Source organism: Anarhichas minor, unplaced genomic scaffold (assembly GCF_050575085.1).
Source record: "Anarhichas minor isolate MPS153535 unplaced genomic scaffold, ASM5057508v1 ptg000080l, whole genome shotgun sequence".
In the NCBI taxonomy this organism is placed as follows: Eukaryota; Metazoa; Chordata; class Actinopteri; order Perciformes; family Anarhichadidae; genus Anarhichas; species Anarhichas minor.
Genome location: NW_027466526.1, coordinates 565715 through 580566, shown reverse-complemented (window position 1 = coordinate 580566; position 14852 = coordinate 565715). Strand labels below are relative to the sequence as shown.

Here is a 14852-nt window from a genome sequence, read left to right as displayed (position 1 = left end):
TGTCAACAAAACATCAGGTTGATACGATCCATAGACATTTGTGAATGTTTTAAGTTTGAGTCTAAATTTAAGTTTCTGTCTCTTCTGGAGGTCCCTTAACTTTCTTTTCGAGTGCCCAGCACAATAAAGCTACATCAGATTTCTCCAAAGTGAATTTTTTTCGGAGATTCATTGTACAAAAAAAAGAAAATCCAATACAAGAAACCTTTTACTTCCAGCGAAACCTGAGGGCCTCATTTGTATGTTTTGCTGGATCTACCGAACACAATGGAAAATGGAAGCAAAGGTCAGTGTTAAGTCCCCCCCCTGGCTTTTGTTCTTTAAAACAACAATATTGTATTGATCTGTCCTGAATGATAAACACAAATGTGTTGGTAAAACACAGTCTCTTTTGACCTTTAGCAATTACTTCTACATGGCTTTAGCAGGACTCTAGATTCATATATAAAAAAAACAATGTCAACGCATTTTCTTTTCTTTTTTTCTTCTTCTTGTTGTGTGTAACTATACCTACATCTTCATCAACTACAGCTGGCTTACATAACAACATATTTTAGTTCAATTTCCCAGATGCTGCTCTTTACAATGTAATCACAGTAAACAAAGTATGATTAGGAGATACTATGACAATGCTATAGTAGACTTACACCTGGTCCACAAGTAACTCTTAGGGCAACAGGATTTGACTCAGGAGTATTGCTTCATCCATATGGGAACACCTTATCCCAAAAAAAAAAATGTTTTGACCTTTGATTATATTACATACTGTATCTGTGGGTGTGACACCCAACCACATGTTCATCAAATCCCCCAATGAGACTGTACACTTCATGAAACATCAAATGTTGGGTCTTTGTTTCCTCCATTAAATTGAGTCAAGCTGCCTGAATATCCTCAGAATTTTGCATGCGTGTGCAGAAAGGCTACAGTGTAGAGGACGCACATCCCCAAAAACTTCAACAGGTGCTGGTTCAAACAATCAAACTAAGACAAGAATCAAAGTAAAGATCCACACTGTATTATAAGCTTGCATCAAATGTTGTTTTTTATGCAATGTTTTGATGTAACAGAGATCTTCGACAGACATTATCAAATCCTGATGAAGATTTTTGTAATGTCAGATAACTCATGAACTTGGAGTAACCTCGGATTGTACTAGGCTAAATAAAAGAAAAAGTAAATCCAAATTCAGCCTCATAATAACCAGACAGCGAAAATCTTAGATGCCTTATAGAATCTCAGCTATCTGCTGGTGAACTTAACTTGAGTGTGTTGTGGCGACCCATGATTAGACCCTCTTGGCCTTTCCTCTGAATTTAAGAGGGTGTAAGATTACAATCCTGGACCTTTTTTGGGTACTACAACCGCTAGTAAGTATAGTAAGGTGACCAAGTAAGCCTAACTGAGAAACAAATCTCACTGGACAAGTTTGTGAGTGCTTTTAGAAGCTATTAAGAACATGATTAGAATATCATCTTTTGTTTTCATCCATTAAAGTAGAAGTTTATGTGAAAAACTTTTTGTATTTTTCTATCTAACACACATACACACAAAGTCCAGTCAGACTGAGACGGGTGAGATGGTGAAAAGCGATGCCCCTCAGGCTAAAACCTCTTGACCTGTGGAACGACTGCAGGGAGGCGATGATAGAGGCCTGATAGAGGCCAGTCACTGGGGCCCAAAAGGCACATCCTGGACATGTCTTTTTGGCAGCTGGGCTCTGAACACAGCTACAATACACACACACACACACACACACACACACACACATACATACGTGCCATATCTCCATGCAGTTGGAGGAACAATAAGAGGAGGCACTTCAGATTTTAAAGTAGAGGGCTAAATATTCCACACCTCATCCTGACAGCTGTAGAGAGGCGTCCTTGTAAAGGTAACGGAGCCACAAAATCCAAATTTGCACTTCACTGTTTGTGAAGTGCTCTATAAACTCCTCTTTACTCTGCGTATTATTCTGTGTTCTATCAATATATTAATTTGCTTAGATCAGCCATGCCAAGCATTCACATGAACTGACATTTAGATGTAATTTAATCCTTAGAGGAAAAAAAATAAAACATTTTTAAATGATATGATTACACACCTACAGGCTGTTTTCTTTATGTAGTTGTGGATTTATATTTTCTAATAAATAATGTGCTGTATTTTAATTGGAATGAAAGGCCATTCCATTGATTCTTGATAGAGGCGTTAAGGCCAGCATTGTGCCTTCTAGTTGCATGTATGTGTGTGTGTGTGTGTGTGTGTGTGTGTGTGTGTGTGTGGTCTCTCTACTGCTCTTTGTGTGAGGTCATGCTTCATATTTTCATTTAAGCTTTGATCACATTACTGCTATTCTCACCATATTAATGTTAGTCAATGAATAGATTAAATATTCAATTAAGCCTGCTGCGTCTGTGTGGCAAGTGTTTGAATGTGATTCTCTGTCTGCATGCGTGTTGATGTGTAATGATGTGTAAATATATTTATGGCTCAGGGTCACAGTGGTATTAACCTGACCCAGACTCTCTCTCTCTCTCTCTCTCTCTGGGGAAGCTCTCTGCTGCTGATTGTTCTGTGTTTCAGTCAGCGTTTGTGGGCCCTCTACTATAAACAGAGCTTGAGTGTTTGACAGGATGCTTGTTTAAAGAGAAGGAAATGAGTTAAGGAAGTGCTCCATAACTTTCAGAATATCATTTCAACCACGTGGGGAAAAAAACAAACGTATCTTGAGACAATCATGTAGCACATCACTGGGGGGGAATTTTTTTCAGAACGTGAGATTAAGCTTGTATGAATCCCTTGACTCAACTACCTCACAGGAGGAGAACATACTGCACTCACTTACGTGCTGCTTTTAGCAAGTGGGGAAGGTATTCAGTTAAAAGTCCTATCAGTCAGGCATATGCCAAAGGCCTACATCTTATTCAAGTTTTAAACCTCTAATTGGTAACGTTTAAAAGGCGTTTAAGTGTGCCCTTTCTTCTCCCTTTTCTCATTTCCCATTTAATGTGTTGTGTCAAATTCTATTACCTCAGTTGGACGTTTCTGTCCCTTAAGTTGAAAAAAGGGAAAAGGGGAGGGGGGTGAGGAAGAGAGAGAGAGAGAGAAAGAGAGAGCGAGGTAGAGGGGGGTTGAAAAAAAAAGAGAAGCCATCAGCTGAGGTTTGCCAGGTCGATAAAGCTTTTAGATTTGGAGATGTTTTCATGGGGAGCCCATTTCCTGCGGCTAAGAGTTGTTAATGGAGCTTAAGGAATTATCTTATGACTCCCGGTTCGAGAGCAGTTTATTTCAGCCCGGACCGTGCTCCTGTGTCGGAGTGGCTGACTATGCTGCTGTCAAACCCGCTTAATGAAAAGTAACGCGTCGCTGATTACAGTTTTATTTGGTCTCTATGTAAAAAGCCCCTGTTAATTTACCATCTCGCTCCCTCTGTGTGTTCGTATTTGCCACGGCTGAATGATTTAGTTATGGCTTCTCTCTCTCTGTCTCTCTCTCTCTCTCTCTCTCTCTCTCTCTCTCTCTCTCTCTCTCTCTCTCTCTCTCTCTCTCTCTCTCTCTCGCTCGCTCTGCTTCTACACACTACGTCTCTCTCCCTGGCTCTACCCCCCGCCCCCCCCCCTCTCTTACTTGGTCTTACGTCGTGTCTCTTTCTCTCTAATACAAAGCCACTTGGTTTGGAGGTCTAATAAAATCAGTCCTCGTGCTAAATTCATAAAATGTCGAGGCTTTATTGTTTTATCTGTGCGGCCTTTAACTTTGGCCTATTTCTCTACCGGTAGCTATGAAAAATGAAACACAATTTTGCATGTAGGCGAATAAACATGCATACATTAAAAGGGGAATGAGAATAAAAATAGCCCTATAGAAATAAGTACCTATTCACCATGCATGCACCTGTCAGATATCTATTCTCTTAACATTTATGACTTTGCTCCAATTTATTTTTGCAGTCATGTCAACTTTGCTTTAGAAATGCTGCAGGCGGGATTTTCCGAGGTAAGAAAGCAAATAAAAACATACATCTTGACTCTGATTTATAGAAAAACCCTGTTGTCCACTATAGCACTTTCTTCCAAGGGGGGGTATTTACCATTAAAATTCATCACTGAAGTCCCCCCTCCCTTCCTCCCTTTCCCCCTCTCTCGCAGGACAGACAGAGTCCCTCGAGAGCTCCACTTTCGCCATTACTGTCAAGTACCCTTGACTCCTTTCTTTTTGCCCTTTTATCTACAACAACTAATTCGAGTTCCTTTGCCCTTTTCACTTTTAGATGATGTGAGGGCCTCCCTCGTAAAGCCCTTTCACTTTTCAGAGGAGGAATCAGCATTCAGGCTGTTTTCTGCAGGCCCCCGTCTCTAGGAAATTGAGGGGTTAGTGTCAAAACGAAAACTCGTCACTTCAAATTATTTCGCAGGCCTTCCGTTTTGAACCCATTAATGGATGTATGGGGAATAACTTACCCTTTTGACAGCTGCATCATGGACGCTGTTGAGATGTTTCGATAATATTATCAGAAAGCAGAGAGGGAAATCAATGGCCTGACATGAAATATGACTGTGAACATCCCAATTACAGCCTGTTTAGAGAGAATTAATGAGGCGGATCTTAGATGCTGATATTGTTCTGTCTTGAGGGTTGAGCTGCCTCATTTTCTCCCTGTCTCTAAACGAGAGTGGATGTTTTTTCTAAAAAAATAAAAAAAAACACATGGTGGAAGATGTTCGATTGTGCCTGTTGTAATGGGTTAAGAATGAATTGAACTGATAGAACTGCTTTATTTAACAGCAGACTGTGTTTAAAAAAGTCATCTGAGCTCAGCCGTGCAGTAGGCCCCATGTAATCATTGGACGTATAGTTTTACAGGAAACAAATAACATGCAATAAACAGACCAAGGAAGCATAGCAAGGCCCAGGGAGGATTTGAGTCCCCTGTATTCCAGCACCATGGACAGCGACTCAACCAAGCGCTCCTCAGAAACTGACTGATTTTATTTTCAGTGAACAAAGTTGAGACGCTCTCTTCCACTTCCTACGAGAGCTGTGCATTTGTGAGACTTTTTTTTTTTTTTTTTTAATAGTGATACTCAACTGCTGAGACCTAAATCATATTCAATTACATTTGCATGCGCATAAAGAAAAAACTAAAATAAACATTATGTAAATGTTAGGCCTATTTTTTCCCCAAGATGTAAACTTTTAGTTATACATTTCGATAAGTTCTGTGCGTGCGTTAAATCAAATAAGCCAAACCGATCCGGATATTTCACTCGTGTAACGCCAGTGTAACAGTTTATAGCTAACATTGTTTTTAAAAACGAATAAAAAAAATAGGGAATCATGACGACGAAATAGGCTTTTCCATCTGACTTTCAGTCAGTCACAAAGAGTCTCTCTTTTGGCAAGTAAAGGGTCATTTGGTTTTGTTAGGAGCAGAAAAGTTTGTTGATCGTTTTTGGGAAACTCATGGCACTGTCTTTGGAGGAGTCTTGGTGCTGCTGCAAGGCCGCCGTGCTCCTCTCAGCCTCCAGAATGGCGCCTTTGGTGTTCGTGCTCCAAGAGACGGTGGTGTTGGTCAGAGCCTGGCTCAAAGTGCTGTGCCTGAACAAGGGGTCGTGAAAAACTCCGTCCACCCAGTTTCTCAGGGTCGTGACCGGCGAGTCCTGCCTGTTGTCCAGGCCGGTCACGGGTGAGGTAGCGGCGGGGGATGGGGTGAGAGAGGAGGGCGGTGGCTGGCACCTCAGCATACAGGACGGGTACTCAGTCTGGTTCAGGGACGTCGCAGTTTGTGCCAAAGACCAAATCCGAGGCTTGCCGTCTAATAGCTGGTGCCCTTGCTGCTGCTGCTGTTGGTTATAACACGCTTTTGCCTGCTGTCTGCTGTCCGCCTGGAAATCCTCCGGGTTCGTTTTGAGACAACTTTTGCTCAAGTCCTGCTCCCCTCCCAGAGAAACAGGGATGGAGATTTTTAGAGATGCGTCCTTGATGAGGTGCTCGGCGGGGCAGTCGCCCGTCGTTGTCATGTGTGTGTTCATGTGGTATCGGTGCTTCAGCTCACACTCCGAGTTCTCAGACTCTAGCGTGTCGAAATCGTCCAAATCGCTCAACTGGAGGTCCTTATCAGGTCGACTTCTGGTCTCTGGGAAAAAAAAGAGAAGAGATATGGAGTCGTGCGATACGGCATCACATATAATGGCATCCTGAACAGTCACTCTCCAATCGACTATTGGACTTCAATCACACCCGTGAAAATGCAGTTGTTCAACTTTAGTTAAGGAATTCATGTTTACAGCCTGATAGTGATAAACAAATGGAATCAGTTTAATCATGAATCAGGTTTGACCCGACATACTGTATATAATTTAGGTGCAGTCTGACGCACTTTAATTATTATTATTTTTTAAACTTTTTTTCAAGCATTATGAAGTCATAACGAGCTGCAAAAAACAACACAACCCTGTCATTAAAAAGGCACCTGAGCTTGGTAAAAGTGATTTGACCCGCCACCATATCCCTTTAGAAAACTGACTGAGGCCTGTCTTATGGTATTACAAAAGTTTTTTTGTATGTAGCATCCCTGTACACAAAACTGCCAATGCTGTTTCATTTAATACAAATACATAGAGTGGTTTAAGCACAGTACATATTATAAGAATAAAATGTTTGACAATACAAATTGCAAAGCCTGATTGTCTTTCATTTCTTATTGAGCATGATACAATTTTAACGATAATAACGGTATCACAAAATAACATAGGGTTGCATTACACTGATTAATACATTTCATCATCATATTTTTCTTATTGAAATAAACAAAATAAAGATGTGAGTTTGGTAACATCATCCCAGCTTAGTGTGTTGGATGAAAAAGAAAATAAAGTAGATTTAAGTTTTTTAGATGTATGGTAACAGTAGACTTTACATAGTAGTTTGATCATGGTTCTTGTTCTTCGGTACTTACTGTTGATTCGTCCGTATCCCTCCAAAAGAGATAAGATAAGAAACAGTTGCTAAAAAAGTCTATTTACACATGCTTTTATTTCAAGCTGTATTCAAAAATAGGACTTCTGTTAAGAATGCTGTCAAAAGTCTCCCTTCATGATATCAATCGCTTCAACAACACAATGCATTTTCAAGAGATGTCAAGAATACATTATTGTCTAAACACACCAAAGACAACAGCCACCTGATATACTGCCAAACAATTGAGCATAACGTGTTATAGTTTTTCTTAATTTCTGCAGAGCAATAAGACACAATTGACTTTACCATCCTCATTGTTCTCGCTTTTTATCTGCTCCTCCTGAGACCCATCTTCATCCTCGTCATATCTCTTCTCCTCTGAGCCCTTGTTTCGGGGCGGCCATGTCATCTTGTTCTCCTTCTTGAGCCTCCTCCTGGCGTTGGCGAACCAGGTGGAGACCTGCGTCAGGGTCATCTTAGTGATGATGGCGAGCATGATCTTCTCTCCTTTAGTCGGGTACGGGTTCTTCCTGTGTTCCTGCAGCCAGGCCTTCAGCGTGCTGGTCGTCTCCCGTGTGGCGTTCTTCCGCCTTGTTCCCCCATCCATGGAACCATATCTGTTAATGAGGGGAACACAACCACAATGGTAATGAGAGGGTAAATAGATGATGTGATGCTCGTCGCATTACAATTTCTAATGTGTTGCCCTGGCAGTTTATTTTCTGAAAACCATGACAGAGCCATCTGCTTCTTGGAATCTTGAAATTATGCAAATCGTTCTTAATAAGCTTGACAGTCCTACTCATAAACCTATGTGCCACTATGACTATGTCATGGTCGGAAAATTAAAAGTAGACGTAATAAAAATGTGTCACTTAAGAGATTTCGAAAATTAGGGGCAGGTAAGGAGTAAACCACTCCCTTCAAGCACACCATAGAGTATGTATTATACATCCATTGGGGAACTTTAAAACTAACATTGTAAGTACATGTTTTATATAATTGTACATGAGCATTTAAAGGACTATGTGCAGTATGCAGTATATAGTGCAAATACCGTACAGTACATTTCCTGAAACCCATTCTAACCATTCTAATGCAGCATACCACTCCTTCTCCTCCCACAAATATCAACAATAGACCTGCATTTAAAATGCACAGTGTTGATTTTCAGTCAGCAGTGAGCTGTAAAAGTCCTCTCAGGGGAGGCTTTTATGAGGCCTTTATTGCTCCGTATAGCTTAGTGCAGGTCAAGCACTGCTAAGGGAATCAAGAGGAGAGGAGCGCTGCACCTTTCCATACCCCGAGTTGTTTCCTCGCAGATAAAATAGACTGTAAAATTGCTTTATTGAGTGTAATGATGAGCCCTTAGGTAAAAGGCGGGCGCAGACAGAGTGGTACCGCTGTAGGCTTGCTTGTTTTATCGAGTGCCACTCATTTTGTTTTGCCTTAGACTTTTAGGCCTTTTGCCGCATGTGCACTCATTAGCACGGCTGCTGACATCTTTTGCACTTCATACAGAATTCAGAGTTATTGCTATAAAGCTAATCAATATGACACTTTGCTGATCAATTAACACACAAAGAAAGAGCGTTTTCTTGGATGACACCACACATGCCTCTCAGTGCTGTGATTTTTAAAGTTGCTGAATCTATTCAAATAGCCTGCTGATCACAGGCATAGTTATCTTTCAATCCCTACATTTTCACCACATCGCGGGACTTCATTTGGATGTCATGTGATTGTTGCGAAGACTTTTTTTAACATGGCAGGCATGCTCTTCGCTACGCTGAAGAGGCCTTGTGTCTTTTCTGAAAGGGGCATGAGTCTTGTGAAGCACATCCCCCCCCCCCATCAGGAAAGAAATATGTCATGAGATGAAGGTGATGACCCAGTGTTGCTAGACGTGATGCGAATGGCCTTGACCTCTCAGGGATGATTGATTTAATGCTGGGAAAACTCACCCGACACTAGTGCACAATACTTTGAGAGTTACCCACATTTTGATCTTCCTGTTTTGGCAGTTGACATAAGCCTTCGAGCCTGACAGTGGGCTTAGAGGCAGAGCTCAAGATAAGCTCTCATGTCACTCTAACTGGACATTTTGTTAAATTACACTTGGGTTTAAAGTTTATTTAAAGTGGTCTGGTGTTTTGCATTGATAATCAAGCTTCTTACATTATGTAATATAAACAAAAGTCACATTATAACAGAGACAACATACCTGTCATACTGGTACTGTCCCAAGGAAGGATCATACGGATAATAGGCTGTTGCCTGGGTTATTCCCGCATGCGCAGAAGCTGTGGGATCTTTAGTATCGAATGTGCCCTGAAATCATACACAAAGACAAGAGTTTAAAGATGATGCAAATAGGAAATCAATTATGTTACATTAAATGAATCACCATGGTGCTGACAAACAGATAGATTTGTACTGGCTGTATTTAAAAGTTGTTTGGTGATGTAATTCATAAGGGCTACTGAAGAGTGAAGTGAATCAGGATTTTGAAATATCCGCCTGCAAAATTAAATATGGACAAACCAGACGGTCAAATGATAAATAGTCCATAGGATGCAATACTCTTCAAACTAAGTTTAAAAAAAAATAAACCTTCAGAAAAACAATAGGAAACAGTAGGTGTATTAGCTTGTTCAGTGCTGGGGTCTGGCCAAATAAATCCAGGCAGGTTCCTGGCAAAATAAGGACTAGTTGAATTATTATCATCAGTTAAAAAAGCATATAGCTATTCTGGATATTCTTCTCACCTCATTGCCAAAAATAGGAGCACTTAATGTATTGCAACACTACTTGAACAAACAATACTCTTGGACTATAGGCCCATGGGATCTGTTGAAAACGATGAGAATTTGTTTTTTAATAAAATGTTGATATATATACTTGTATATATATATATATATATATATATATACTAATGCATATTCAACGTTAGCCTGCTAAAAAAACGTATTTCCAATGGAAACCAACTTGTCTCAGTATTAACTTTTTCTTCTTTGTTTCATAAAAAAAAAATACTTTTACTTCAGACGAGTATTTTTAAAACACGATAAAGTGAGCCTATCCCGCCTTGCTGAGAAGTATTTTGCTGAGAAGTATTTTCCAATTACTAAAGACAAGTCGGCTCAAATGATGATAGGGATACATCACGTAAAGTAAAATGCTGGTATCTTGTGGTGTAGAGCATAAAAGAGAGGCGACGTGCGCCTACGTCTCAGCACTCTGCGGCTCCATTAATCAATGCCAAGAAGGATCAGGTGAACGGCTTACCAGCGAGTAGAATGCCGAGGCGTCGGTGCCGTATGTAACGTAATTCCCATAGCCTTGACTGCCGGTGTAGGGACTCCCGTAAACGCCCAGCGCGGCGGCTGAGCTGAGTTCATGCCTCGCCGTGGCCAGCAGCCGGCTCTCGTACACGGGACAGTAGACTGGAGTCTGCCCGGACGCTGCCACTCCGGAGTCGGCTATGGATCTGCCGGTGGACTCGCAGCAAGTGGTCAGAGAGTTGGTTGTCATCAGGAACTGAGTGGGGACAGACAGAGAATTTAAGTTATTTGTATATCATTCTGCATTGAAACATGTTAATGTGGAGCACTTTGATGTCAAAGTTAGTTTATAACTTTTTAATATGAAATGAAGATCGTCAAATGAACACGATTCTAGCTGTCTCCAAACTGTGTTTACTTTTCTGACCGTAACATGATTTAAGTTGTAAAACAATATTGTGCTCTTCGGAAGGTGAACTCGACCTTATTCGCACATTTCCCCCCAGAATGTCAATCTTTAAAAACTAAAATACAAATGCCATGTAAAGACTGATATCTGAAAATGAATGGTGCGTTGTATTCCCGTGGTAATGTGCGCGTAAAACGTGTCCAAAACGAGCCGTCTGTTTGCTTTGATCCAATGCGTTACAAATAGATACAACATATTTTCCCTAGAACGCCCAGTAATACCCAGAGTGAAGCCCAAATTATTTTGTATGGCTCAACGCCAAAACAAAACAGCAGCTGGGTTACGGCGCAAAACACACAGCGTGTGCAGAACAAGTGGGCATGTGTGTTCCAGCGCAGATAAACATATGGCTGACATTACCGAGAGGCTATTATCTTGCCGAAATCAGGGAACGGGAGGTTGGGGGTCTCGCTGGTTTCTGGTTTCTCTCTCTTAACCCCTTTTTCTATCGCTGCAGGAACACAGGTATGGATGTAACGCAATACCTTTCCGATACTCGAAAGGACTGTGGCAGCCTCCCCGATTCTTGGCCAAAATGCGTAAAAGGATCATGCATAAATCGATGAGATAATCAATCGCTGCAATGTCAAAATCAAAACACCCAATTAATTGAACAAAGGTAACATGAACTTACTTGTGGAGCAGACGAATATGGATATCCAAATTGTGGATATGACATTGTAGAGAGGTCCCCCAATATCCAGAAATAAAGCGAGACTGAAGGTCTCCACTCTAACGCGAGAGGCTGCAGCTCTGTTTGACTGTACCAATCGATTGGTAAGCACAGGCTCCTAGGATGCTTATAGGGCGAAGCAGAGTAGCATGTTTAATTTGTGGAAAATGCCCCCCACTCAAACGCCTTTCAGCTGCAAAAAAAAAAAATTAATAAAAAAATAAAGGCAGAAATCTTCTAGCTCTCCCTTTTTCCGTTTTTAAAGTCTTGTAGAAATGAAAGAAAGTATTATTTTTTTGCCTAGAATAATCACTTTGATGTCAGATACATATTTTTCCGTATAAAAAAGTAATATAGAAGACGTCAGCAGCAGAGGCAGGTTGTTTTAAACAGTGGTGACTCTGACGTCAGAAGTTTCCCACTTGAAAATGACCAGACTGTAACTTTAATATGCTTTCTCGGGATGACGACAAAAAAACAGAAAATAACTATCGAACAAGAAAATCTTTGAGAGGGAAAAGAGAAGGAAGTACATGTCCTGGAGATTAATTTGTAGTCCCAAATTTGTAGTCCCAATCAATCAATTCCCAAGCAATCAGTGTCTTGAATATGCAAACGTGTGTGTACCGGTTTGAATGCATTAAGCCCAATTATAAGCACATTCTTATCATTCCTCCGCACTGATGCTAATCACATGGGGAACTAATTGATTTTAAATTAATTAGCAAAGAACATTACTGGGCAGAGAAACATATCGCAGTCCACCAATATGTAGATTCACAAAAATGACTGCATTTAAAATATAGAGATTATTTTATCGTATTTTATTTATGATAATTACCAAGTTAGAATAGATTTTTGGTTTCGTATTGTTCTCCAAGTACACCTATGCAATAATGAGTCCCCTGCGTGCTTAATAGAGTGTTTGAATCAACCTTTTAACATCTCCACATGCTCAGAAATTATTTTAATTATGATGAAAACTAAAATCCAGTTTTATCTATCTATCTATCTATCTATCTATCTATCTATCTATCTATCTATCTATCTATCTATCCCTCACATTTCCACGTGTGCTTTGGTCAGGTAAATTCGTGAAACTGCAGTTTACAAAAATGGCCAAAAGTCCCAAACTCGCACGCCACAGCGCTGGTGCCGGTGCGCGCCGCCTTGCTTGGAGAATCCCGGGTTGAGACATGTGGATAGCCCCGGGGGTCACTCCTCAAATTAATGATGATGTAGCCTACTCCTCCCCTCCTTCTCTCCTCTCCAGCTGGATCTCTGCCTGCCGGTGACAGGTCGATTGAGAGTGATTGATGACTATCTAGGGGACCGGGGCCAACATAATAATATGATACCGGGTCCTTGCAATAATTGCTCGCTTTCATTTACAGATGAAATGAGTAATAAACAGCTATAAAAACGGAGACGAGTGTGATTTGGTTAAGTAGCCCAACTTTTGTCTTTGTCTCCTTTTCTTAGTTGTATTTTGGTGGGGTGGTGTGGGAGGGCGGACTATATATAATGTCTGTTCGCTCATTCATTTTGACAAATTGAATTATAGGGGGTTAGTAGCTATACCTCGAAGCAAATGGCTGCATTAACACTGTGAATAGGGGGGTCAAAAGGGATCAGCCAGCGCTTTTTAATTTGCATTAACACTAATGCCACCTTAACATTAACAACCCTCATGAACCGCTCAACCATAAACTCCCCTTTCTCTCTCACACACACACAGCTCCCTTTTGTCTTATTAATTTAGACTTTTCTTTTTTTTAATTCATTGGGGTTAATGTGAACCGCAATGCATTATAAGGCACGCGGGACCCAATATATCTTCAACATCTCACCCTGTGGACGGAAGGGAAAGTGTTGACACGTTGATTTTTGGGGATGGTGAGAGCGCACCTGACAAACGCGCGCACACGAGCGCGCGCGCACGAGCACGCGCGCGCACACACACACACACACACACACACACACACACACACACACACACACACACACATAAAAGGTATATGTATTGTTCCACAGAGATATGCAGAGATATGTTCTATAATCAGGGCCACTTTTCTTCAAGGGCCTTTGCATGGACCTCCACCTTTGTGTCTGTATAATCATGGAGAAAGTGGAACAATCTCATCACTCCCCGGAGTCCTTGTGCTTTCTCTCCTCACAGGTTTCCATGGAGCATGGTTTCATCTGGACCCTGGTCCTTCCTCCTACCATGGCCCTGCTGACTCCAACTGCTAATATCACTTTCATTATTACTCGCATTACTATTTCATATTACCGATACCATTAATGCACATTATTGACCTGCTTCTTCACCAGAGTCTCTGTGCTTTCTCGCCTCACAGGTTCCTGTGTATCCGGGTTATACCTGGACCAGGTCTTGCCTCCTTCCGTGGTTCTGTCATACATTGAATGTGCTGTAATTTCATTGAATGTGTTGTAGTTCACTATCCTGTTCTACACATGACATCTATTGCACTTCTGTCCATCCTGGGAGAGGGATCCCTCCTCTGTTGCTCTCCCACAGGTTTCTTCCTCTTTTCTCCCTGTTAAAGGGGTTTTTTGGGGGAGTTTTTCCCGTTCCGATGTGAGGGTTCCGGGACAAGAGGATGTCAAATGTGTACAGATTGTAAAGCCCTCTGAGGCAAATTTGTAATTTGTGATTTTGGGCTATACAAAAATAAATTGAATTGAATTGAATTGAATAAAGTATATTGCCCACACACAATCCCTCCTCCCTCGCTGTATACCTTTTCATTATCCACTGCGTTACCCAGTGTTATCAGGCGCCTATGATAAAATATTTAGGTGCACTAGTATATGCTTTTAGATGGAAAATGAAGGAGACGGCAGGAGTTCATGCTTGTTTAGCGTTAAAAGATTAAAAGAGGAGCTTTTTTCTTGGACAGATGTGTGGAGGCCGGGATGCTCAGCGTTTAAAGTGGAGCAACTGAGAGGAATAAGATGCTATTCCAGTTCAAGACAAAGCTTATGACCTGATTGTATTTCCTTTTTTTGTTGTGAAATTAAACACGATAATCAACAGGCTAGTATCAGTTATTAGTTATGTAGATAAATGGATGATATGAAGAAAGTGTTACTGTATAGATTAGGACAGACAGCAGTGTTCAGCAGTGGTCTAGTGTAGGAGCATCCATCATATTGATGAGTAGCATAAATCATCGGCTTGACTGGAATTAGACAAACTAGTGGGGCAATTATATAGAATTCCGTCAATGCAGCCATCTTTTTTATCTGCAAGTTTGTAATATGTAAGACGCTCATTTAGTGTGCTTATTTTGCATTCAAGTTCACTTTTTGCCTCATGGTGTCAACCTCAAACTATTCTCATCTGAATAATAATTGTGTTGCACTTTGAAGTAAGCCCGCTAATTTGCATCTCCTTTCCAACTAAAGTCATATTAAAAAGTTCCCCAGAAACGTTGTA

At 41.0% G+C, this 14852-nt stretch overlaps 1 protein-coding gene across 1 annotated transcript; it reads right to left on the bottom strand.

Moving 5' to 3' along the window:
• Positions 1-5426: 5426 nt before the first annotated feature.
• Positions 5427-11960, bottom strand: irx4a (iroquois homeobox 4a). The gene is made up of 5 exons (XM_076081458.1): positions 11351-11960; positions 10252-10503; positions 9188-9294; positions 7270-7580; positions 5427-6139 (listed from the first exon to the last, which is right to left on the bottom strand). The coding sequence occupies exons 1-5, from the start codon at positions 11393-11395 to the stop codon at positions 5427-5429; spliced, it is 1428 nt and encodes a 475-aa protein (XP_075937573.1). The 5' UTR covers positions 11396-11960.
• Between the last annotated feature and the right edge of the window lie 2892 nt (positions 11961-14852).